The sequence below is a fragment of the Canis lupus genome, chromosome 5, assembly GCF_048164855.1.
Source record: "Canis lupus baileyi chromosome 5, mCanLup2.hap1, whole genome shotgun sequence".
NCBI lineage: Eukaryota > Metazoa > Chordata > Mammalia > Carnivora > Canidae > Canis > Canis lupus.
In genome coordinates this window covers 2,589,061-2,613,633 of record NC_132842.1, presented here as the reverse complement: position 1 = coordinate 2,613,633, position 24,573 = coordinate 2,589,061, and the positions used below count along the sequence as shown (strand labels likewise).

Sequence of the window (24,573 nt, the reverse complement as noted above, 5' to 3'; positions counted from 1 at the left end):
ATAAAACCACAGGGATGAAGAAGACTCATTTATTTTTATGAGTTATTGGACAGCTTGGGAAATGTAGTTCTGTTTATTTGTTCTGTATCATTCTTACATAAATTCCTCATGAATAAATTACCATGTAAACAATTTAAATAAGATGAAAGAACTTAAATTTTTTAGTTATATGAGCTTTATATTATGCAAACAGAGAATTGAGGAGACAATATCAGCATACTTTCAGATATTGGTTCATTAATTTCTCTTATGTTTCATTAGGCTGCTATTTTTCTCACCTTCCATATTTTCTATCAATCTGAAAATGGGTTATCACTGCACATATACCTACTCTACCTTAAACCTGTCGGTCTCAGCAAAGAAGTCGGTGTCACTGTGATTCTGTCAAAACTTGAATAAAGCTAACAGGCAATCTATGTAGCCATTAAAATAATTTACAAGCAGTAGACATAATACCATTTTTATAAGGGCAGAATACTATTGTGAAGGAAGCATTGACAACTTTTTGGTATATAGTTATAAAATAAGCCTTATCCTCAAGAAACACTCAGATAATTACAGTTCAGGTTGGCTAATGCTCTAATAGTGGTAAGTATAGAATTTTCATGTGCTGTATAAAATAGGGCAACTCACCTGGTTTAAGTAGGCCCTGGAAAGTTTTTTAAAGACAGATATACTAGACTAAGGCTATAATATCAGTAGGAGTTGATAAATGGGTAGAAAGAGGGAGGAAGAGAAAGAAGAATTTTAGATAGAGAAAACAAAAAAGAGTAAAGACTGGGTATATGAATCACCCTGTTGAATTCAATGACCTCTGAGCAGAGAAAAAGTTACTGGATTAAGATGTGAAGGATGGGAGTCCCATGATAAGAGGAAGCTGGAGAGGTGCATTAGTATAAGGTCAAATCATAGAAGCTTAGTATGCCGTGTTGTCAGTGAGCTTAAACTTCCTGCTATCTGTAGTGGGAAGTATCAAACGCTTGAGGTACAAGAGTAACATGGTCAATTTTTTGGTTTAAGTAGGTTATTTTTGCCTTTGAGTGCCAGTTGTGAGATTTTAACCTCGAAGGTCACGAATTTTATTTATTGACTAATGTATCCTCGGAGGCTAGAATGGTGCCTGGCAAGTGTTTAATATTCACCAAAGATACTAAGTAAGGCAGTATAGTTGCATATAGCAATTAAGAACATGGAATCCAGCACAGGTTGGAATTCTTCTGATGCCACCATTAAACAGTGCTGTGACCTTAAACAGGTTCCTTAATCATCCTAGGACTCAGTTTTCTTATATGGAAAATGGAGAGAGTAGTTGGATCCACCTAATCAGATAGTTCTGAGAATTAAGTAAATTTATATAAAGCACTTAGAATAATCCAAGAATGCTTGGATTATAGTGAGTACTATATGAATATTATAGAAATGGATGAACTTAAGAAATACTCAGGAACACAGTTGGATAGGATGTGGTAAATAAGGAAAAGGAGTTAAGGTTAATTCCGTGATGTAGAGCTAGAGCTTTAGGTTCTCCCTCCTTCCTGTTTGTCCCCTGCCCACATTCCCAACACAAATACAGAGACACATTCACAGACACTTATACTTACTCACTGTCACAGATTACTGCTCATCCATTCTAGTTAATACTGGAAGTTTAAATAAGGCCCAGTGGTTAGTCTCTAGTATATTGAGGAAAGACTGTTGATTGAGTGTGCCACGTGCCCTTGGATTTTGTTTGGCTTCTCTCTGATTCCTTTTCTTTTCTTTCTTGAAGTTTTCCTTGGACTCCCTGAGTTCTTTTTTGCTCAGGACAGAAATGTTAGAAGGGCATAGGGCCACCTCCAGTTCGTGGCTGAGAGTGTATACCCACTTTCCTCCTCTTGTCTCCTTTTTCACTTTATGCATCTTCGCCTTCTCCCCATTGTTTTCGTACAGTCCAGTTTTCTACATAGTAGGAGACAAGAGATGGAATTTCCTCCTTATTTGGCCTTGCCTACAGGCTAGCTTGGGGTTCACAGTTCCAGTAATTATAGAAAACTTTGGGGAGGATATTAAAACACCTGTCAGAAAAGTATTCCCTTCTGCAATTAAATTTAACTTTAAAAGAGTTCTCTTTTAATTCTGTTTTTCTGATATGATGTAGAGAAGCATTTGGAATCTAGCACTTAAGCCAAGTTTCTCTACCCTAAGGACCCTTTTGTTTCAGAAACCAGCGAACTTCTAGAATATAGCTTGTGTGCTAGGCAAACTTTTAGCTCTCTTCTAGGCTGGTCAAGGTCACCAGAACCAGAGGTTTCATCCTAGAGCTGTACTTTCATTAAGGGAAGTGGGACTGGATACTCAGAATCTAAGAGAGCCTAAGCTCTCTGCTGCAACCCTGATTATCTTTGGCATCTATAAATTTATTATCTTTAAGTTCATGTGGATTTTGCATTCTACAACTCCTTTGTTTTGATAGAAATGTAAATTTTTTCTAAATTGTTTACCTAAACTAATGTGGGAAGATAAACCTTTTCATTTTCTTGTGTCTTCTCATATTCCCCCATATACTACCTCATTCCCCAGTTTAAGGAGTATTTACAGATTTGGAGGCCAAACCTTTTTATTAAATGTCTCTCGCATGTTTCTTATGATGGGAGTTGGCTTTTTGGCTAATGGGTTCCCAGCATTTTTCCTTCAGCACATTAAGTGAGGCTTCTAAATCATTGGAACAATGCTCTTGATCTATAAGTAATTTGTAGTAAAAGCTTTCCACTTCCTAGAGTTTGTAATGAATGTAAATATGTAATTCCTTGTCTGGATAGTTATGAAAAGATAGTGGCCAGTATTTATTGTGTTTTTACTATGCGCCAGGTTCTGTTCACCCCTTTTGTCTGTCATGCTGTTGCATTATATGTTGCTTTAAAAACAAGTAACTTGTTTGTAGAATTCATGCTAACATTATTATTGTTTTTAATCAACAGATTTCAACACTAAACTTGCACAATGTCTTTGAAACCAAGAGTAGTAGATTTTGATGAGACATGGAACAAACTTTTAACGACAATCAAAGCTGTTGTCATGTTGGAATACGTCGAAAGAGCAACATGGAATGATCGCTTCTCGTATCCTTTCTGTGGCATTGATAAATGTTCTTGTATTGAAAGTGATACTGTATCAATGACTGTATTACCAAACATTGGCAAATGTTCTAACATTGATAAACTTGTTGGAAAGTGAGAACAGGTTTATATCTATATAAATAGAAGAGAATTCCAGTGTGACTACTTTCACATACAGTGTTTACATTTCCAAGTTTATCACCTATATGTGTCAGTCAACAGTCTGAGAACCTTTCATGTAAAAAATTCTTATGTATATGTCAGGTACTACTGGAGGCTTTGGGAATACAGTTGTAAATAAAACTAACTTTGCCTTCATTCTGCTAAAGGGAAACAGACAAACAGGTTTTTTAAAAAAATCTAATGCCAGTGCTTCTACTAACAAGTAGTGATAAACTCTGTGGGGAAAAATAAAGCAGGGTAAGGGCATGGAGAATGGTTGGAGTATGTTAGGTATGCAGCTCTTTTAGATGGGATGGTCATGTAAGGCCTTTCTGAGGAAGATAGTGATATTTGAACAGAGACTGGGCCAAAGCAAGGGAGCAAGTCATACAGATATCTGGGGGAAGAATGTTCTAGGTAGAGAGTGAATGGCAAGTTTAATGACTTGGCGGCTAGAAATATGTTTTTTTGTTTTGTTTTGTTTTTGTTTTTAAGATTTTATTTATTTATTCATAAGAGACCCAGAGAGAGAGGCAGAGACACAGGCAGAGAGAGAAGCAGGCTGCACGCAGGGAGTCTGGTGTGGGACTCGATCCCCAGGATTACGCCCTGGGCCAAAGGCAGATGCTCAACTGCTGAGCCACCCAGGTGTCCCTAGAAATACGTTTTTTCACTGAGTTGTCTATATTTTGAATTCGCAATTTTATATGAAAATACAAATTTGTGGTTTTTCTAGAACCATCTGAACCCCAGTGTCCTGCATTCCTACATGGCAGCAATATTTTATATATATATATATATATATATATATATATTACTTATATGTAAAAAACACTGTGCAACCCCAGCATTCAGGGTATAAACTCTGGCACCAAGAAAAAACCCACCAAAATACTAAAATAAAATACTTCAGTTCTTAGTATTTGGGAAATTACAGAGGTCTCTAGGAACCACTGGCCACAGGTACCTGGGGCAAAGCCGTAGATGGCAGTTTCACCAACTCTATCCATTGTCTGCCAGGGACTAAGGCTGGGTGGGCATGGACAATGTAGGTACGTTGGAACATATTTACTGGCCGACTTCTGAACTGCCTCAGTCTTTTACCACAGGAAACACCACACATGTCCTATCTCAGGGTAAAGGAAGGGGGCGGGTAGGGTTGAGGCCTGGGTGTCTCTGGGTGCAGATGGCACGGCAATGCCCCAGGGCCTTGCCAGAAGCCTTGAGGACTGGGTGGATACTGTAGGAACCAGAGATTCTTTCTCCAGAAAGGGAAATTGAGATGAGAAGGTATTAACCAAAATGTGTATGGAGATACAGTTTTCCCGAACACTGTGCTGCCCTCTAGCAGTCTTCTGGGTCTAAAGAATCGCTGCCCTCATTGTGTGAGCATATGCTCTGTAGAAAAGCTTGGATTTTGTAACACTGACTCAACTTGTTCCCAGCGCCTAATTCAATTCTTATATTAAGGTGAATGTTGATGCAAGGACAGTGAAGTTCTTTATAAATACCTGACTTCCCTGGAAAGTGTTGCTTCAGTCACTGTTACTTCTTCTTTTTTTTTTTTTTTTAAATATTTTATTTATTTATTCATGAGAAACAGAGAGACAGAGAGGCAGAGACACAGGCAGAGGGAGAAGCAGACTCCACGCAGGGAGCCTGACATGGGACTCGATCCCGGGTCTCCAGGATCAGGCCTTGGGCCGAAGGAGGCGCTAAACCGCTGAGCCACCTGGGGCTGCCCCAGTCACTGTTACTTCTAAGATGTTTATTGTTTACTTCATCTAAGATGGTCCAGTTATTCTTGACCTGTTCATGAATTTTCTTCTCCTCCCTTTAAAATAGAGAATATCTGTAAAAACAAAATTAAGAATGGAATTTCTTACTTTAAATTTTATTTTGGAAAATGAAGGACTGTGTTACTAATTGTTCTGAAGTAAAATCCTTTTCCCTATATTATTTTGCCCAAGAATATGAAGTTGACTTCTGACCCTCAGATATCTTAGGTGGAGATTTCAGAGGCTATAAAACTTTAATCTTTTGGAAATGAGAAACCTCCCCCAAATTGTGTATCACCATATATGATATTAATTGATCTTTTATAAAGCATTTTTTTGGAGTGTGTGAAATGTAATGTGGTTGACCCTTAAACAGCACAGGTTTGAACTTCTTGTATTCACTTAATACGTGTTTTTTTGGGGAGGAGGATGATTTATTTTAGAGATTTAGTGAGAGAGCTGGGAAGGGGAGGAACAGAGACAGAGGAGAGTAGAGAGAATCTCCAGCAGACTCCCCACTAAGTGTGGAGCCTGACATAGGCTCAGTCTCAGGACCCATGAGATCATGACCTGAGCTGAAATGAAGAGCCAGATAGCCACCCAGATGCTTCCCCCCCTTTTTAAATAAATAAATACCATACTATAAATGTATTTTCTCATCTTGAAAATTTTAATAAGATTGTCTTTTCTCTCTCTTTGTTGTAAATGCAGTATCTAATACATATGTGTTAATCAACTATGTTTCAGATAAGGTAAAGTCAGCAGTAGGCTATTAGTAGTTCAGATGTGGAAGAGTCAAAAGTTATAGTGGATTTTCTTCTGTTGGGGGTTTGACACCCCTCACTCCTGTGTTGTTCAAGGGTTAACGGATACTTATGTGGAAAAGTTCATAAGATGTACATGTGAGATTGGACAAATAATTATGAAGCAGACACCTGCATAATCACTGCACAGGTGGAGAACTAGAACACAGCCTGGATCCACCAGCCCTCCCCATGTGACATGTCTGTCTCAGTTTACAAGCCCCTCCTTTACATTGGAGGAACTACTATTGTGACCTTTGCACCTAGTGTTTCCATATAACTGCTTATGTATACAGCCCTAACAATCACTGGTTCTGTGTTTGGGGCTTTATATAAGTAGAATCATGCTGTGTATATATTTCTGTGTCATAATTTTTTTCAACATCATGTATGTGATTAATTTGTTACCAGTGACATTGTAAAATATGTATTACTAGCCCCATTTTACAGTTGAGAATGACATGGCTTACTGATGGGATAAGATGACTTACTGATATCGTAGGATAGAATGCTGAAATAAATTGTCGAGTCTCCCTATACTCTGGTAGTGGGCATTCGGGAAGCTTGGTCTCTCAGTTGAAATGTTTAACATCTAGAAGTACAGAATTTTTGGAACCCTTGTCCACAACATTTTTTATTAAATACAAACTCCATAAGGGCAGGGATTTTCTTACCCATTTTGTTCATTGCTATATTCCCAGTATCTGTTATGTGTCGATATTTAGCAAATATTTAGTGACTGAATAGCTACTGTCAACTAAATGTCGTTGAACATACTGTACATATGAAATAAATAACATTAATATTTAGCTAGTTCTCTTATTGTTTTGATAAGCAGGGTTCTTAACACTCATCCTTCATAAATGTTCGGCATCCAAATACAATGGCAAGGCATTCTGGTTGATAGGTACTGTAAGTAAAAGACATCAGTTTTTTTATGCATAACAAATTACCACGGATTTAGTGACTTAAATATCCTTTTATTATCTCACAGTTCTGTGGATGAGAGGTCTGTGGTGTGACTGGGTTCTCTGCTCAGGTTCTTCAAAGCTCATTGCTTTTACTTGGGAGGATTCAGTTCATTGCAGTCACAGGTCTGAAATCTCCATTTACTTGCTGTCTGTTGGCTGTGAACTGCTCTCCGAGAGTTTTTGTCACACCTCAGTTTTTGCCTAGGACTCTGTTCCATTTTCAGTGCCAGCAGTGGCATGGCCAGTCTCTTCTGCGCTGTGTCAGACTTCCTCTTCTGCAATTAGCCACAGAGGGCCAGGAGCAGATGGGGATCTGCTTTTAAGAGGCCCATTTGTTTGGATTAGGCCCACCTGGAAAGTCCAGCCTACTCTATTGGGGTCAGCTGATTAGTAATCATAATTCTGACTCTTGCTCTGAATCCCTTTTGCCATGTAAAGGACAGTCCTAGGCATTAGGGTGGAAAATCTTAAGAGGCCATTTTTAGAATTCTGCCTGACACAAGTAATAATACTTCCTAACAAAAGTTTAGGGTGGCTTGGGATTTACCCTTTACTGAGGATGTCTTATCAAGTGCTTTCCTACAGTAAGGCTATATGTCGGTCTAGATTTACTGTTGTTTTTTCTGGGTTGGAGTTTGTTGGCTGGTTTGGTTTACTTTTATTCATGGTTTTTCTGCCTTTTGGTAGCTATTAGGACATTTGCCAAGTCCTGCAGTCTAATATTGAAGCTCTCCTACTTAAGGGCAAGTTAGATTCTAAATGGTTTTTTGTAAGACCAGAGTGATTGAGGGGAAATCTAGTTTACTTTCATGAATGTATTTCTCCCAGATAGGAAAACCAGATTTTAAAACCAGGCATAACCATCGTCCTCACTTCTACTATATTTTTTGTCAGGCATCTTTTCAAACATAGATCAGTTTTTACTACATTGAAAAATACTGAAGTAGGTAATTGGCATCCCTGACTTCTTACTAACCTTGGTACCTGTACTTAGTAGCCCATCATTCTTTCTTAGATTGTACGGGATTGGAAAAGGTTTTAACTGTAGTTTTCTTTGCTTGATGCATCAGTAACATTTTCACTCTATTCCAAATTAAATCAGACAAATACTCAATTATTGTCATTCTGTAGCTATCGGCTTTAAAGTTTTTCCATTTAACAAATAATTTTATATCCTTGCTAGTTGATGATTTCATAGATATTGCATCTTTTACATGTTGTGTGTTTATTCTTTCTCTTCAGAAATGTCAATAAAGATCTTTATTTTTTATCGTTGATACTTTGTTGGGTCATTGTACCATTTTCAAGTTTAATATAACCTTTCCTGTTTTTTTGTTTGTTTTTTTTTTTTTTTTTTTTTTTTTTTTACTTATCAGCACTATTTAAAATTTGTTTCCTGCTTATGTTATATATGTAACTTAAAAGCACATCCAGGGGATCCCTGGGTGGCGCAGCGGTTTGGCGCCTGCCTTTGGCCCAGGGCGCGATCCTGGAGACCCGGGATCGAATCCCACGTCGGGCTCCCGGTGCATGGAGCCTGCTTCTCCCTCTGCCTGTGTCTCTGCCTCTCTCTCTCTCTCTCTCTGTGACTATCCTAAATAAATAAATAAAATATTTAAAAAAAAAAAAAAAAAAGCACATCCATAGAAATCTCCTATAAGCTGTACCTTCCTCATGAGAACCCATAAACATACAATGTGTACTTCTTTTCCCATGGCTTGGTTTTCTGTCTTTGCTTCTTTTTTTTCCTTTTTCTCAGTTTGTCTTAAGGATTTTACTTTTAGGTAATCTCTACACCCAGCATGGGGCTTGATCGCACAACCTTGAGATCAAGAGTCTTGTACTCCACCAATCGAGCCAGCCAGGTGCCCCTCTTTTTCTCTTCTAATGAGAGTCATATGCAGTGGCCCTCAGCTGGGTCAGAACACACCGGATAGGGGCCTGGGATAAGGGCCTAGGATGGCGGAGGGGAAGGTGAGAGCCCAACAGAAGACTAGAGAGCAAAAGTGGAGGAAGAGGGGGACAAGAAAGGAAGATGGATTCTGCAGCCCAGTGTCAGGATCCCCCAAATAATAATAATAATAATAATAATAATAATAATAATAATAATAATAATAATACTGTGTTACTCTTCCTTTCCAAGTGGGGAATTTTCTTTCTTAGAAAATGGTTGCTGGTGTGTGTCTTGTTGCTGTGGATCATCTTTATTTTCATCCCCATTGTAGAACTCATTGTTCTGGACCCACTACATGATAAAATTAATAGTGTTATAATTCAGAATTAAACATAAGCATAGGTAGCGTCTTTAGTAGAGAAAATGAACCAAAATAAGTGATTTTGCTGCTGGCCAGCACTGTCTTTTGGTTGTGACAGTTCAGAACTTTTGCTCTGGAATAGCTTTGTTTTTTGACTGTGAGAATTTGTAAGTGGAAAAGTCATAATAGAGGAATTTTCATATCCTGGCTCCCTGAAGAGTAAGTTAAGAGGAAAAGTTGACTTTGGAGAAGAGAGTGTTTAAATCTAAAACTGGCCTCCTCCAGTTATTTCCCCCCCCTTTTTTTTTGAAATGCCTTGTCTATAACTAAATCATAATTGAGTGGTAGAGGGTTGGGTGCTCTTCCTAAGGCCTAAATATTTCCAGGATGGCTAGATATTTGAATAGGTTAGAGAAAAATAATATATTTAGGAGTATCTTTTAGACAGTTAAGTGACAATATACAGTGATTAACTGAGACCCCAAACTATGACAAGTTAAAAAATTAAAAGATTTATTAAGGTAGACTCCATTAAAAAGAAACACACGAGTACGTTCTCACTGAGGATGTCAAACAGTATATAAATCCTGTATAAGGATTGCAATGGGAAAATCTTCCTATATTCTCTGCCCTGCACAGATCCTTTTTCCCTAAGGGGAAAGATGGTAAATCCTGTGGTGTGAGAGTCCTTTTAGCCAGTTTTATTTACATGTACATGCAGTGGATATATATATATATATATTTTAAGGTTATTTATTTATTCATAGAGACACACACAGAGAGAGGCAGAGACACAGGCAGAGGGAGAAGCAGGCACCATGCAGGGAGCCTGACATGGGACTCGATCCAGGGTTTCCAGGATCACACCCTAGGCTGCAGGCGGCGCTAAACCGCTGCACCACTGGGGCTGCCCCGCAGTGGATATATTATGATCACAAAACATTAATTTTGGTGATAAAGAACATTTGGGAACCTAATTAGCATATCATGCTGAACTTATGGTATTGAATCATGTTAATTTTTCAGTATCAAGTTGTGTATTGTAGAAATAAGTATTTAAAAAGGTAGAGCAAATACAATGGATGAAAATTCTTGATGTAGGTATGCAGAACTCAAAGATCTTTAATGCATCACACCTTTGCCAAAAATTTTTATGTAGATCCTGGCTAAATTTAGTCTTTATTAAAAAACAAAATTTAAATTTAAATATAGTGTGCACACTGACACATTAACATATAGGTAAATTGGGATGCCTGGGTGGCTCAGTGGTTGAGCATCTGCCTTCAGTTCAGGATGTGGTCCGGGAGTTCCGGGATCGAGTCCCGCATCTGGCTCCTGCATGGAGCCTCCTTCTCCCTACGTCTATGTCTCTGCCTCTCTCTGTGTCTCTCATGAATAAATAACTGAAATCTTTAAAAAACCATATAGGTAAATTTTCATAACATGTCCCAATAAATAGTGCTCCTAGCATCCCAGAAGCACCCCACAAACTCAACCACTAGGGTAACTACTCTCCTCACTTGTAATACATTTAATTCTAACAACATTTTTATATCTGTTTTTACTAGGATAAGATTGTGATTGAATAATTAAGATTGAATATAAATCTCTATGATAAAACAGAACTCTTAGAGATTTAAAATAATGTGAACTAGAACTTTTGTTTTTCCATTAAGGAATATATAGCTGACACCTCCAAGCTGGATTCCAGAACTCTAATATTTTAGAGTGCCTTTCTTCTGCATTCATACCTTGCTCCTTCTCTTCCCAAACTATTATTAATTCTCTATAGAATTTGTGTCCAGATAAATTTCTAATTCTTTCTTAGATGATGTATGTTAAAATGTCTATTTTCTTTGTAATATAGGTTAATATTTTTTATTACCGTTGAATAGTTCTTATGTGCTGTTTTACATAATCTTCTATTTTATAAAGTTTCATTATTAAATCTCAAGTGATTCAAAGTTATCCTAATAGTTTGTTTCTTACTGTATATTTTTTTTTCTATGAAAAATGTGGCACAGAGGTGCCTGGGCAGCTGAGTTGATTAAGCATCTGCCTTTGGCTCAGGTCATGATCTCATGGCCCTGGGATGGAACCTGTGTTGGGTTCCCTGCTCAACAGGAAGTCTGCTTCTCCCTCTCCCTCTGCATGCCATCCCCCAATGCTGTGTCAAATAATAAATAAAATCTTTAAAAAACAAAAACCCGGCACAGTAATATTACATTATATGGATATTTTGCTTCTCTGTTTTATTACACAGTAAAGAAATTTTTTTGTTTATACTTAGCACAATAGTGTATTGAATGTTCACATATATGCATGAATATATTTTATTATTTACTAAGTATAATTAAAAAACAAATACAAGGATTTAGATGAAACCTGGGAAAGTTTGACTGAAATATGTCCATCAGTGACCTCGTTTGGAGAGGGCTACTTGTCTTTCTGGTGTATGGAGTAAGGACACTAGGTAAATAGAGCATGTGATACTGATTCCCTACCATCCTTCCATCACCAAGTGTTTAATAAGTGCCTATTATGTGCCAGGAATTATACCTTGGAGCTGGGAATACGGAAATGATTAAGAACAAGCTAGTTTGGATGGCAAAGGTATAAATCATTTCTATTGTATAAAAATAAGTCCTATGGAAGAAGAATAATATAAAATGTTACAGAGATACAGAAGAGGAAAAACCCGCCTGCATCGTACCTCTCTATATTTTTTTTCTTAAAGATTCTATTTATTTGAGAGTGAGAGAGAGAGGCAGAAACAAGCTCCCCACTGAGCCTGATGTGGGCGGGATTTTTTGTGTGTGTGTGGGGTTTGACCCCAGGACCCTGGGATCATGACCTGAGCCGAAGGCAAACAATTGACTGACTGAGCCACCAGGTGTCCCATATTTGTTTTGTAATAAAAGTTTGGTTTTAAAATTTTTTTAAGTGTATTATTGTTTTACTTGTACTGTCTACACCCAACATGGGGCTTGAAGTCACAACCCTGAGATCAAGAGTCACATGCTTCTCCAACTCAGCCAGCCAGGTAACCCCCCACCTCTGTATTTTAAGCACAAATTTTAATTTTGGAATATTTTCTGATAAGTATATTTACTATATTTGTAATATAAATAAAAGTATAATACGTATATTACATACTTGATTCCATCCCAAATAATCAGCCTTATTTTAGTTTTTTTCTGCATCTTTAATTAGGTTGTTCTCAGATTGCTTCATGAATGCTTCATCTTCAACATCTGGTCAGTGATGCAGTTTATGGAGCACTTATTTCCACTGTCTCCTGATAAAGAACTGTCTGCTACAGCATTTCTACCACTTGTGATACCTAGCAGCGTACTTAGTTAGTATTCAAGAACTTAATTGATTAATTGGTATTACTATTGATGCTATAATTCTTCTAATGGAATAAATATTGAAGGATAGTGTATAGGTTGTAGGATGTTCTGACGAGTACTATGATGTGAAAAAATGTGTCAAAAGAGTAATGTTTTGTTTCTCAGAATTGCTTAAACATATCTGGTTGGGATATTCCATGGCCCTTTGTTGATGTTTTACTTATGTCCATTCTTACATAAACCTTATTTTGTAGGTTTCTGGGTAACTTGATTTACCAGAATGTCGCTCTGAATTTTAAGCTCTTTGAGAAGAACCATTTTCCTTTTTAATAATTCTCAAGAAATATTTGTTGAATGATTAAATGAGTAACAGTAATTTTTAAAGTAAGCTGGCTGTTTTATTTTTTCTATAGCTGTATAATCTTAAATTGTCTGAAATGATTTTTCATTTTTTTAATAGCAAACCTGAGTTAAATCTTATTTTAAATAGTATCTTCAAAGAATATGAAAACCTTAACAATTTAACTAGAGATATCTATGCTTTATGTGTGGCCTATCCTGAACCCCTTGGAGAAAGACTTTATACAGAAACTAAAATTTTTTTGGAAAATCACGTACGGCATTTGCACAAGGTAAGAAGTGATACATACATGGTAAAAATGTTCGTAGCTGGGTAGTTATTTAACTTATATAAGCAGTAAACTAGTTTAATGTTTTCCAGTGCAGGTTAACGTTATTTGCTTTGTTTCCTAAATAGCATTTTTCTGATTATATATATATTTAAGGTTTATGAGTTAAACATTATGTTGTTAGATTCTCTGAGGGAAATCAGTTATTCAGGATCATGTAACTAGTAACTGAAAGAGTGGGATTTCAAATCAAGGTTTGTTCAACTTTATTTATTTATTTATTTTAAATATTTATTTTTATTTATTTATGATAGACATAGAGAGAGAGAGAGAGGCAGAGACACAGGCAGAGGGAGAAGCAGGCTCCATGCCGGGAGCCCGACGCGGGACTCGATCCCGGGACTCCAGGATCGCGCCCTGGGCCAAAGGCAGGCGTGAAACTGCTGAGCCACCCAGGGATCCCCTGTTCAACTTTAAAATCTATGTCCTCTGGATGGTGTTTACTAGAACCATGTTTTTTCTTACTCTTGCTTCCCATCTCTTGGTAAATCTCTCAATTATTTTCAACCTTCTAGCTGCCTCTTCATACCCTACATAAAGTCTTAACAAAAACCTCAAATGAAATAGGGAAATGGTAAATTAAAAAGCATGATAGAAACTGTCCCTGTGACTACTTACTTTATTAGTTAGTATGCCATATGTAGAAGGGCAACATCACGCAGTTGATCTGTGTGTGAACAAAGAATTTGCAATAGGTTGCTATAGACAGTATTTCTGAACTTGTTTTGGACTTCTGATCAGGAACTGGAAGAGATCACTTATTATCTGGGCTAGAAACTTGACTTAACCTTTCATTAGCTGTGTGACCATGGGCAACTGAGTTATGGATTGAAATTTAAGTTTCTTTCTCTTTAAAATGAAGGTACTATGCTAAGCAAAATAAGTCAGAAGGACAGTTATGATTTCACTCATATATGGAATGAAGGGAGGGAAAAGACTTTTAACTATAGGAAAGAAACAGGGATGCTGGAGGGGAGGGGATGGGGCATAGGGTAACTGGGTGATGGGCATTAAGGAGGGCACTTGATGTAATGAGCACTAAGTGTTATATGCAACTGATGAATCACTAAATTCTACCCCTGAAACTAATAATACACAGTAGTTAATTAATTAAATTGAAATAAATAAAGTGGAGATACAATGACACTATATAACACTGTGCCTAACTCTGGATGTGGCTAGGTGCAGATACGTTCAAAAGTGGTGATAACTGGGCATCCCAGGTGGCTCAGTGGTTTAGTGCCGACTTTGGCCCGGGGCCTGATCCTGGAGACCTGGGATTGAGTCCCACATCAGGCTCCCTGCATGGAGCCTGCTTCTCCCTCTGCCTGTGTCTCTGCCTCTCTCTCTCTCTGTGTCTCTCATGAATGAATGAATGAATGAATGAATGAATGAATGAATAAATAAATAAATAAATAAATAAATACAATCTTTAAAAAGAAAAAAAGGAAATAAAGTGGTGAAACCCCAGAGCACGATTGGTCTTGTGATGTTTCCCTTTTAAAACTTTTGAAGGAAATGCTCTTTTTATTATACATGGCAGATAACATTTTAGTGTTCTAATACGTGTATTTGTCAGCTCACGAAAGCAGTTTTGATAACAGGTACTTTAAATTGTTCTTATAATGTTTAATAAGTTACTTTTAAAGTTCTGCTATGTTAATGTAGTGAACTTTGGTTATACTATAGTTGTTAACCTGTGTAAGTCACTTATAAATTTTGCAGTTGTATATGTTAGCATGGGTCGTATTTTTTAAAATGTTTTATTTTGAAATACTTTCAGACTTTCAGAAAAGTTGCAAAAATAATAAATAATTCCTGCATCCTTTTTATTAGCTTATTTAAGTTAACATCATGCATAACAGTGGTACAATTATCAAAACTAGGAAATTAACATTGGTATAATTGCATTTAAAAATGATGTGTTGATGACAAAGTAAATTATTAACATAGCCAACAGATTTGAAGCAGTTTCCCTGTGAGAAGAAAATTTTATTTGATTGGGGGAGGGAACTTTTTTAATTACTAAAGTATTGCATCGCTATTTTAGATAATTTAGAACATATAGAAAAGCAAAAAGAAGAAAATCATCATCCAAACATCACTCATAACATACTTCTAGAATTAACTGCTGTGAATATTTTTTATTATCTATACTTAAACACATCTATTTTGGCACATATTAACATATATATAATTTGATACTTGCCTTTTGCATATTTTTGCTTTGTGTAGACTTCCATTTTTATTAGACAATGAAGTCGTAAACACTTTATAATCTTTTGATTTTAACAAGTGTCTTTCTTTGTCATTAAATTGACTGTATAATCCTGGCAATGATTGTAAAATTTTTCATTGTGTGGAGATACTACAGTTTGTTTAAATATTTTTATATTGCTGGGCATATGGATTATTGCAATATATATAATTTGTTTTTATAAACAATGCTGCTGTGAATATCCTGGTAGCTAAATTATTTTTGTGTAGCTGAGTTTTTTATAGGATACATTCCTAGACATAGAATTATTGAGTCATAGATTAAGAACATTTTTTATTGTTTTGACATACAGTAACAAATTGTTCTTGTATTCACTCAGCAGCAACAGTTCCTAAGGGTGGGCTTTTCCCCAGCATTATTAATAGTAGTTGCTATTTTAAATTAATTTATTAATAAGATGGGCAAAAAAATATTTATAGATTATTTTTGTCTTTTGAGCCTTAATTATTAAAATTCCAAGTTTGAAAGCATAGCATTTCATCATAGAATTAATTAGATGGAAATTGAGGTCATGACGTGCTTAAAATCATATGGACAGTTAATGAAAGAACTGAGATAAAAGAGCCTAAGATCTTTTGAGTATCAGTCCAATGTATTTTTATTGTTAGACTAGATTTTCTTCAAAAATAACTTTAAAAAAATTAGACCTCAAATTTGTTTGATTTTCATTTTTCAAAAAATAATATATTTCTATTAAGTAATATGAAACAACTTATTTGAGGAATATAGAAAAGGTGTACGTTTTCATAAGTAGTCTTATTCACATAAGTGAATAATTCAGAGTTATGGTTTATAACTAGCAGGATGATCAAAAGATCGGGATTTGAGGAAGCACACAGTTATGTGACAGTGGAATTACATTCTCTTTTAAACTGATCTTGATAGAATATTTTAGCCCAAAGACAACCTCACACCATTACATTTTATCCTTTTAGAGAATAAAACCATTAACTCTCTAGCATGGATGCTTTATTTTCATATCTAAGACACATTTTTTTTTTCCTGGTCATTTCAGTGTTGCTAAAAATAGTTAAATTAGAATGTAATTTTTAAATGTCTAGAATACTTGAATTATGTCATTTTAGAACATTAATTTTTGATAAATTTCATAGCTTACAAATGAAAATGATTAGTACTTTCCAAGTAAAAATATGTTTCTTCTTTATATAGAGAGTTCTGGAGTCTGAAGAGCAAGTACTTGTTATGTATCATAGGTATTGGGAGGAATATAGCAAAGGTGCAGACTATATGGACTGCTTGTATAGGTAAGTATGCTTTTAAACTCTTGACAACCTAAACAGTATTGCATGTATTCGGTAATTGGAGGAGTTTTGGGTTTTGGTATTTTTGTTTTTAAGTTTTTAAATAAATGAACAGAACTAAAGCATTCTCTGCTATATGGACTTTGTCTGCTATGGGGAAAGGTCTGTAGTCTGGGTCATGAGGGAATTTGGGAGCCAGGCAGTGTATGGAAAATTGCTCTCTGAAAACTAAAACTGTATTTAATTTCATAGTTCTATTTTTTTCATATTGTCTGGGACTCTCTCTATATATAACACATGTTAAATCTTGACAGAATTCCAAAGTGCAACTTCAGCTTGGATGAAACTTAGTGGAGTGAATCCAAGCCCAGGTTCCCCTCCAGTATGCTCTTCTTTGACTCTAGGAGTCAGTATTATGTCTTGTGGAAGCACCGTTAGTTAAAGCACTCAGCGGTTGTTCTCTTGAAGTCCTACCCTGTCCTTTAGGCATATTGAATTACCTGCAATGTCATAACCCCCTGTGATCTTTCACAGTTTCCTGTCTCTCCTTAAGCTGTCATATCTGGATTGCTTGTCTTCCTTTCTCTGAATGACTAATTCTTTTTTTTTTTTTTTTTAAAGATTTTATTTATTTATTCATAGAGTCAGAGAGAGAGAGAGGCAGAGACACAGGCAGAGGGAGAAGCAGCCATCATACAGAGAGCCTGATGTGGGACTCAATCCAGGGTCTCCAGGATCATGCCCTGGGCTGCAGGCGGCGCTAAACCTCTGCGCCACCGGGGCTGCCCTGAATGACTAATTCTGATGTGTTTTTTCACCATTCCCATCTCTGAACTTCCCTCTTCCTTTTTCTACCCAGTCTCCTACTTAGATCTTTTGTTTTAACTGTCACTCTGGTATGTTCCTTTAGTACTGTGCACTGATCCTCTCTAACCCATTCACATAGACAATGGAAATAAATTCCTGGGTACATAAGGCAGAAACCTGTTTATTAAAGAACAGTGGATAAATATGGAATAGTGGCATTAAACCACCTGAGCCTTTCACTCTTGGAATGAGGATGTTTATTCTTGAAACGGTTGTGGCCTGTGATGGAGGCAGTGATAATTTTGGCCTATGCATCATGGCATGGGCAGAGATGGACCTTGCCTCAGTTTCTTGTTGCGAAGAAACTGAGGAGTGAAGCTGGGTCTCAGCATTATCTGTACAGTTGCTCCATGCATTGCTGGAATACCATACTGAGGCTAGGGCTTGGTTCTCTTGGCATGTTTGTCCTTTGTCACTGTTCATGTTCCTTTAGGTTTTTAATAACAACACTGGAGTTTACTTGCTGTAAGTTGTCTCTGTTAGGAACTGGAGCTTACTTCAATAGCCATTAGCTTTTATTTCTTCTTAGAAGAGGCAAATGTGATAAAATCAGAAGCCAGCAATTGCTGACAAGCACAAGTTTTGCTGTGGCTTTGACTTTTATAAAACAGTGTTTGCCATACATTAAACATCCTGACATTTCATGTTTTTTTTCCTCATCCACCAAAGTGAGATAGTCATAAATGGAACTTTAAGAATTCTCTAGCCAAATTATGAAGGTGAATTAGAGGAATTTTAAGGATAAGAATGAGAGTACATGTGTGCCTTTGGCATTGCTGAAAAGCTTGGGCCACTGGTATATAGATGACTTAAGAGTATTGAGACTATATACCAGTGCAGTATGCTATGTGCAGTGGGATCCTTCTTGAACGGAGACATTTTAGGAAAGATTTAAAGATTTAAGTTTTGTTTTTTGTTTTAGTTTTCTAGAGTCTCATACATCTGCATCTCTGTTTACCAAAATCAGTAATTTGGTACTATTTAAATTAATACTAATATTAATAATAAATTGGTACTGTTATAAGCCTTTATTAAATACATATGATAAAAAATAAAAAAAATAAATAAATACATATGATATATACACAAATGTGTGTGTGTATATAAACCATATGAGGTAGTCAGTGTCTCCAAATTTGCAGCTAAGGTTAAATGACTTTGCTTAGGGTCACTCAGCTACAAAAAAATCACCATTTAAGCCCAGATCAGTCCAATTAAACCCATTTAACATTTTTATTCTACCTTAGTCTTAGTCTCATTCTGGATACATCCTTTTGGTCATTTAGGTAGATTCTGTTCTCATCCCTTATTTTACACTATGCATTCTTTCTAGGATGATCTCAATTACTCCTGGTTTTAGCTATAACCTGTATATTGCTAACCATCAAATTATGTGTTTATCTCAGGTAGCCTAAGTTTTAGAGGAGTGTTTTTTACCCAGCCTGCCTATACTTCCAGGGTATTCTGTAGGTACATTGTAGTACTGCAGGTTTCAGAACTGAACTTGTTATCTTTTACATACACATTGTCCCCAGTATTATTAATTTTATTTTTTATTTTTTAATCCACTCCACACCCACTGTGGAGCCCAGTGCGAGGCTTGAACTCATGACCCTGAGATCAAGACCTGAGCTGAGATCAAGAGTCAGACACATAACCAACTGAGCCATCCAGGCACCCCAGTATTACTAATTTTAATTGGTAGTAACACTGTATGTCCAGACATATATGCTGGAAGTCTCAGTTATCCTTCCTTCAGTTAGGGTTATCCTGTCTACCTGATCCCTATTGGTGAAGTCCTCCAAATATCTCTTAAATTCATTATTTCCTTTGCATTGCTATTATAGTTCAAGCTTTTTATCTTTTCTCACCTGGAGTATTAATGGTAAAGTCCCTGTAAGCAGTCTTTCAGCCTTTGATTTCAAATTTATTCTGTTTACTGAACTCATTTTTTTCTAACATGCAAATTGGAATACTCTGAAATCATGTAGTAACTTCCCACTGTCTGTAGCAAAGAGTTAGAACTCATGGCTCATGGAATTCACTTACAGAGAATTTTATTTGACCACTGTGATGTTGGCATCATGTGGCTGATCATCATTATTTAATTATATTGATATAATAGATGGCAAGATCCTTAGTAATTAGATGAAAAATACTTAATAGTTTTTAATTGTGGTGTACTGAGGTTATCCAGGCTAGGTATCATTTTTAGTTATAGTCTATAAAGAAATTTGCATAAAGAAATATAAAGGAAAAATTCAATTTTGTTTCAAAAGTATTTTTTAATATTTTTTTTTGAAATAATTTCTCGCCTTTTCTTTATTTGGTTGACTTATAAGATGGATGTGCATTAGCATAGGGAATTTAAGGATTCTGACTTTGAAGGAAATAGTAATACTCCTGCCTCACATTTCTCGGTACTTACTACATATCTCTTTAGATTCTGCTGGCTCTTGAAGTGGACTATATAAGATATTAGCTGGAGAACTAACAACTCTTGAAGTCAGTAGGTACTAGCATGAGAGAACAATTTTTGTAATGGAATTTCCTAAGACAGATTGAAGTGCTTGATTTCTCTGAGGCTTCAAAGTTACTTTAGGCTATTCAGTATTGTCAAGTACTATTTTTAATTGTGTCAGTGTTACTATTCCAAGAAAGCAAAGGATACTTATTAAGCATTCTGTTGATGAAATAAATTATAAAAACTCATAAAAATTATAAAAACGATTGTATTATATGTGAGAAGAAGAACCAGGTATTATCTGTGTAGCAGAGTATAAAATATTTTTTTAAATTATTGGAACCTGATTTCTGTTATGATTTTCTAGAACATATATCTTTATTTAAAAACAAACGTGTGATGAAATAAAATTGACTAAAATACTCCAGTGACTTAGAAATTAAGAATTGTATCCACATCAAAATGAAGAATTGCACTGTTTACATTTTAAGTTTTATCTCTAAATTATTTTAAAGGCTTGTCTATCAAGCTTAAACTTAACATCAAGAGTAGAAATCTGGAATGAAAAGGATACAGTTAATTTAAATTCAAGTCTTATTGCATGAGGTAAAGAGAACAATGACTTGTCTTATCACATATAAAACATAAAACTCCACTAAAACAGTATACTGGCTCAAGATTATACATACAGATCTTTGAAATGGATTAGTGATTCTAGACCTCTATAGACCTAGCAGCTAATTCTTCAGCATTAACAAACCACCATCTTAAGAGGTTTATACTTACTATATAGGTATAAAGGAGCTACTTAGGATTCTGAATAGGTCAGTGACATCCTAAAAGCGGAATTTTTAGATAAATTAGAGATGGCAGAAACAGGAAACAGACACCAATCCTGAGAGTGTTGCACATGATCCAAGCAGAGAGTAAAACAAAAGGCATTGGAAGAGAGAAGGAAAGTAATGGGAGAGGATGATGAATAGCTTAGGAGAAAATGTTGACCAGCTGATTAAGGGAGTAAAATGGAAGGATAATACATAAATGTTTCTAGTCCTTTAGTGGGATTATGAGGTAATGGTACTACAGACCAAAAAAGAAACTGATTTGGTGCAAAGCATCCGTACAGGAAGGCACATACATATAAATGGTAAAGATATGACAATTAAGTTCCCTCTACTGATCTTACTGTTGAAGTATTTATGTTTGTATATTCTACCAGATATGTAAACTCTGCAGGAAGCCCACATTTTTGTTTTCCATCTTCTATCTCCAGTACCTGGCATAGTACCTGATTTATAGTTCATGCTTGGTCAATACTTGTTGAAGGAAAGAGGGAGAACTCGTGAATTTCTGTGCCAGCTCTGCGACTTACTAGCAGATTGACTGTTGGCAAGTTCTTTAAGCTCTCTAAGGTGCAGTTTCCTTACGTGTAAAAGGAGGATCACAGTAATACCACACATATCAACCTCATAGTGTTCAGCCATATAAAATGCTTAAGGGTATGCCTGACACGTGACACAAGCTCAGTAAATGTTAGTGATTACATTCATTTCCTGGCATTTGTGTCTTTTATGATCTGGCTCTAGGCTGCGTTTCTGAGTCTGTATTCTAATATTAGCTTTTGTTATCCCTGTTGTCTGGAATGCTATCCATTTATATATGCAGTAATTCTTCAAGGAAGTATTTTTTGAGGACTTCATATTTACCTGCCGTTGGTTCTGGATGCTGTGTAAGCAAGGTCCTTGGTTTATAGTCCTTATATCCTAGAGAGGCAATGGATGTACAAAGCAAATAAACAAATAAAAAGAATTGGATTATTTCACAAAGTAGTAAGTACCATGAAGTATATTAAACAGTTGTGTATAGTTACTTTAATGGGAGTGGGAAGTTAAAATTCATTTGGATTGGTATCAGGTCAGGCTTGAGTGAAGCCTGTTTGGGGCTGAGGTCTGAATGACAGAGGGCAGAGGTAAAAATAACTCTTCAATTTATAAATCTCCATTTCAGGCCAGATACCGCAAATGTTCTCTCTCTCGCTTTTACTCCTGTCTCTCTCAATCCTAGTCCTGTTTCTTCAACTGGAAGGCATGGTTGAAAACTCAGCATGAAATCAGGAGGTTGTACTACTAGAGAGAATGGTAGGAAGAGTGAAATGGCACTTTGACGGAAAAACATAATAGGACATTGTAATGTGGGTAGAGGAGACTAAAATGTAGACAGAGTACCAAGGGTTTTTTAAGCCTTGAAGCCTAGAGGCTTGTAGTTAGTGTGAGGGTGCAACTGTGTGAATGGTTGTATCTCTGCAGCTTTGGAGTTAACTCCAGGAAGTGTGTTTTCATCATTACCTAGAGTTGGTGGAGTTATGCAGTTGAAATTTTTGTTGTCTTTGTTTTCAGTTTTATTTGTCTGCAGATGTGGACTTTTCATTTTGATGCAGTGAACCCTAGAAAACAAGTGTTTTAATTTAGAGATTTCGTAGTTATTGCGTAAATACTTGTGTTGTCTGTACCTATTTACACATGGCAAAATATTTCACATCAGTGCTTTCCGGTGGTGAGCATTAAAGGCATTATAGTGAAATCCAAGATTGTGAAAAGTGAATACTAGACTATTTAAAGAACTCTGTATTCATCTCAGTACTTTGTAGACTTCATTACAGTTAATAAAGCTGTTTCTCTCTGGTAGACAAAGTGATCTTACATGTGTCTGCTTCGTCCATTCATCTTCTTACTATCTTCTTACTACTGAAGCTGATCTCTTTTTGTTGTTTATTTTATTTTTTTTTTATGCACGCTTATGTTTATGGCATTATTTACAATAGCCTAGATCTAGATCTTTTTGTTGTTTAAAAGTGAAAAGTTACATCTTTTTCTGGTGATAAATATAAATTGAAGGACAAAACCTGATTTTTATCTTTTAACTATTTTTTTGTTTAATTCGTTGCAAAGTGAACTTATCCTGACTTATACCAAGAAGAATCTGTGAGTGAGCAAATTAGATTGTAGAAGGTTTGTAGAAGTCTTGGGTAAGAGCTATTGGGTTATATGAATACTGGAAATTTTTAGAGCCAAATCCTTGAGTTTTTTTAAAGTGAGACTGAGGTAATAGGGTTTTTCCCCTACTCTAGAGGTTATTCTTTGGCTCTTAAGGCCTTTGGCTGATACTTTTGCTCCTTTGAAATTATATTCCTAACTTCTATATAATTACTTTGGATATAGTACTACACTCTTCTGTAGTTGATATATAATCCCAAAATTGTTATTTTCAAGTTACAAGTTGTTTTCCTACCAATTTTAACATAATGTCCAACGGTACTATATTTGTTTTTCAGGTATCTCAACACTCAGTTTATTAAAAAGAATAAATTGACAGAAGCTGACCTTCAGTATGGCTATGGTGGTGTAGATATGAATGAACCACTTATGGAAATAGGAGAGGTAGGAAATTCTTTAAATGACTGGCAAACATGAGAGTATTTTTATGTATATTGAAATAATTTGATTCACTGTCTTTTTTTTTAAGGGCACCATGTTGACTATCTTAAAATTCTCAAGATTTAAGACATCCTAAATGTTAATAAAACACTAATGATTTCCTAAGAATCTTCACATAGATGAGAACAGATATGATTATAGAAGTATTTTAATAATTAAATTAATGATGGATAAATAAATGACAGGTTTAATAGTTCCGCTATTTGAAAAAGCTCATTAAAAGTCTCTAGGAAAATACTTTTTAAGAGTATTTAGAAAATACTCTTCAGATTTTTTATAGTTAAAAAGTGCAAAGGTCAGGGCGCCTGAATGGCTCAATTGGTTGAGCATCTGACTCTTGATTTCAGCTCAGGTCCTGACCTTGGGGTTGTTGGAACAAGCCCCGTATTAGGCTCTGTGCTGGATGGGAGCCTACTACATGGGATTCTCTCTCTCCCTTTCCTTCTGCCCCTCCACCCACCACACATGAATGCATGCTTCCTCCTTCTTGGAAAAAAAAAAGTGCAAAAGTCATGGCCTTAAAAGAGATCCTACAAGAGGGAAAATACAGATTTTGGGATAAAACATATTTATTTTAATTAAACAAAATAATTAAATTCAGAATAAAATAATGAAATATGCAGGTCAAATACTTCATTCAGATTCTTGATGTGTAGTGCTAATTTAAATGTGGAAAATTACATAGCATATATTCATTGTGAAAGAAATACTCCAGTACAATTTTTTTGTTAATATAATGCATATTTATTGAGTAGACAGACACTGAGGATACATTGGTGAACAGACAGAAGGTCTCTATCCTTATGGGAAGCAATAGTAGATGCAACATTAGTAGAAATTATATTTAGAATAATCCTTTTGGAAAGAAACTTGTCATTGTCTTTCAGTAGACTTTAAAATGTGCAATACCAAAAAATAAAATAAAATAAAATAAATAAAATGTGCAATACCTGTTAACCAGATAATCCCATGTCTGGTAATCTATAGTGTGAAAATAATAAATATTTAAAAATATTCCTTGCAATCATTGTTCATAAGGGTGACTAATGGGTAGACAGTCTAAATGTCCAATATCCAACAGTGAAAATCATACATAGAAAAA

At 35.8% G+C, this 24,573-nt stretch overlaps 1 protein-coding gene across 10 annotated transcripts in view; it reads left to right on the top strand.

Annotated features, from left to right (window-relative positions):
- CUL2 (cullin 2) overlaps window positions 1-24,573 on the top strand; it is a 164,379-nt gene that overhangs the window by 81,846 nt on the left and 57,960 nt on the right. For all 10 annotated transcript variants that reach the window (XM_072825207.1, XM_072825198.1, XM_072825200.1 and 7 more), the window contains 4 exons: window positions 2,958-3,098; window positions 12,947-13,049; window positions 16,555-16,649; window positions 23,309-23,414. In XM_072825207.1, the coding sequence (XP_072681308.1) occupies window positions 2,980-3,098; window positions 12,947-13,049; window positions 16,555-16,649; window positions 23,309-23,414 (423 nt within the window). In that variant the 5' untranslated portion in view covers window positions 2,958-2,979. The remainder of the gene's footprint in view (window positions 1-2,957; window positions 3,099-12,946; window positions 13,050-16,554; window positions 16,650-23,308; window positions 23,415-24,573) is intronic.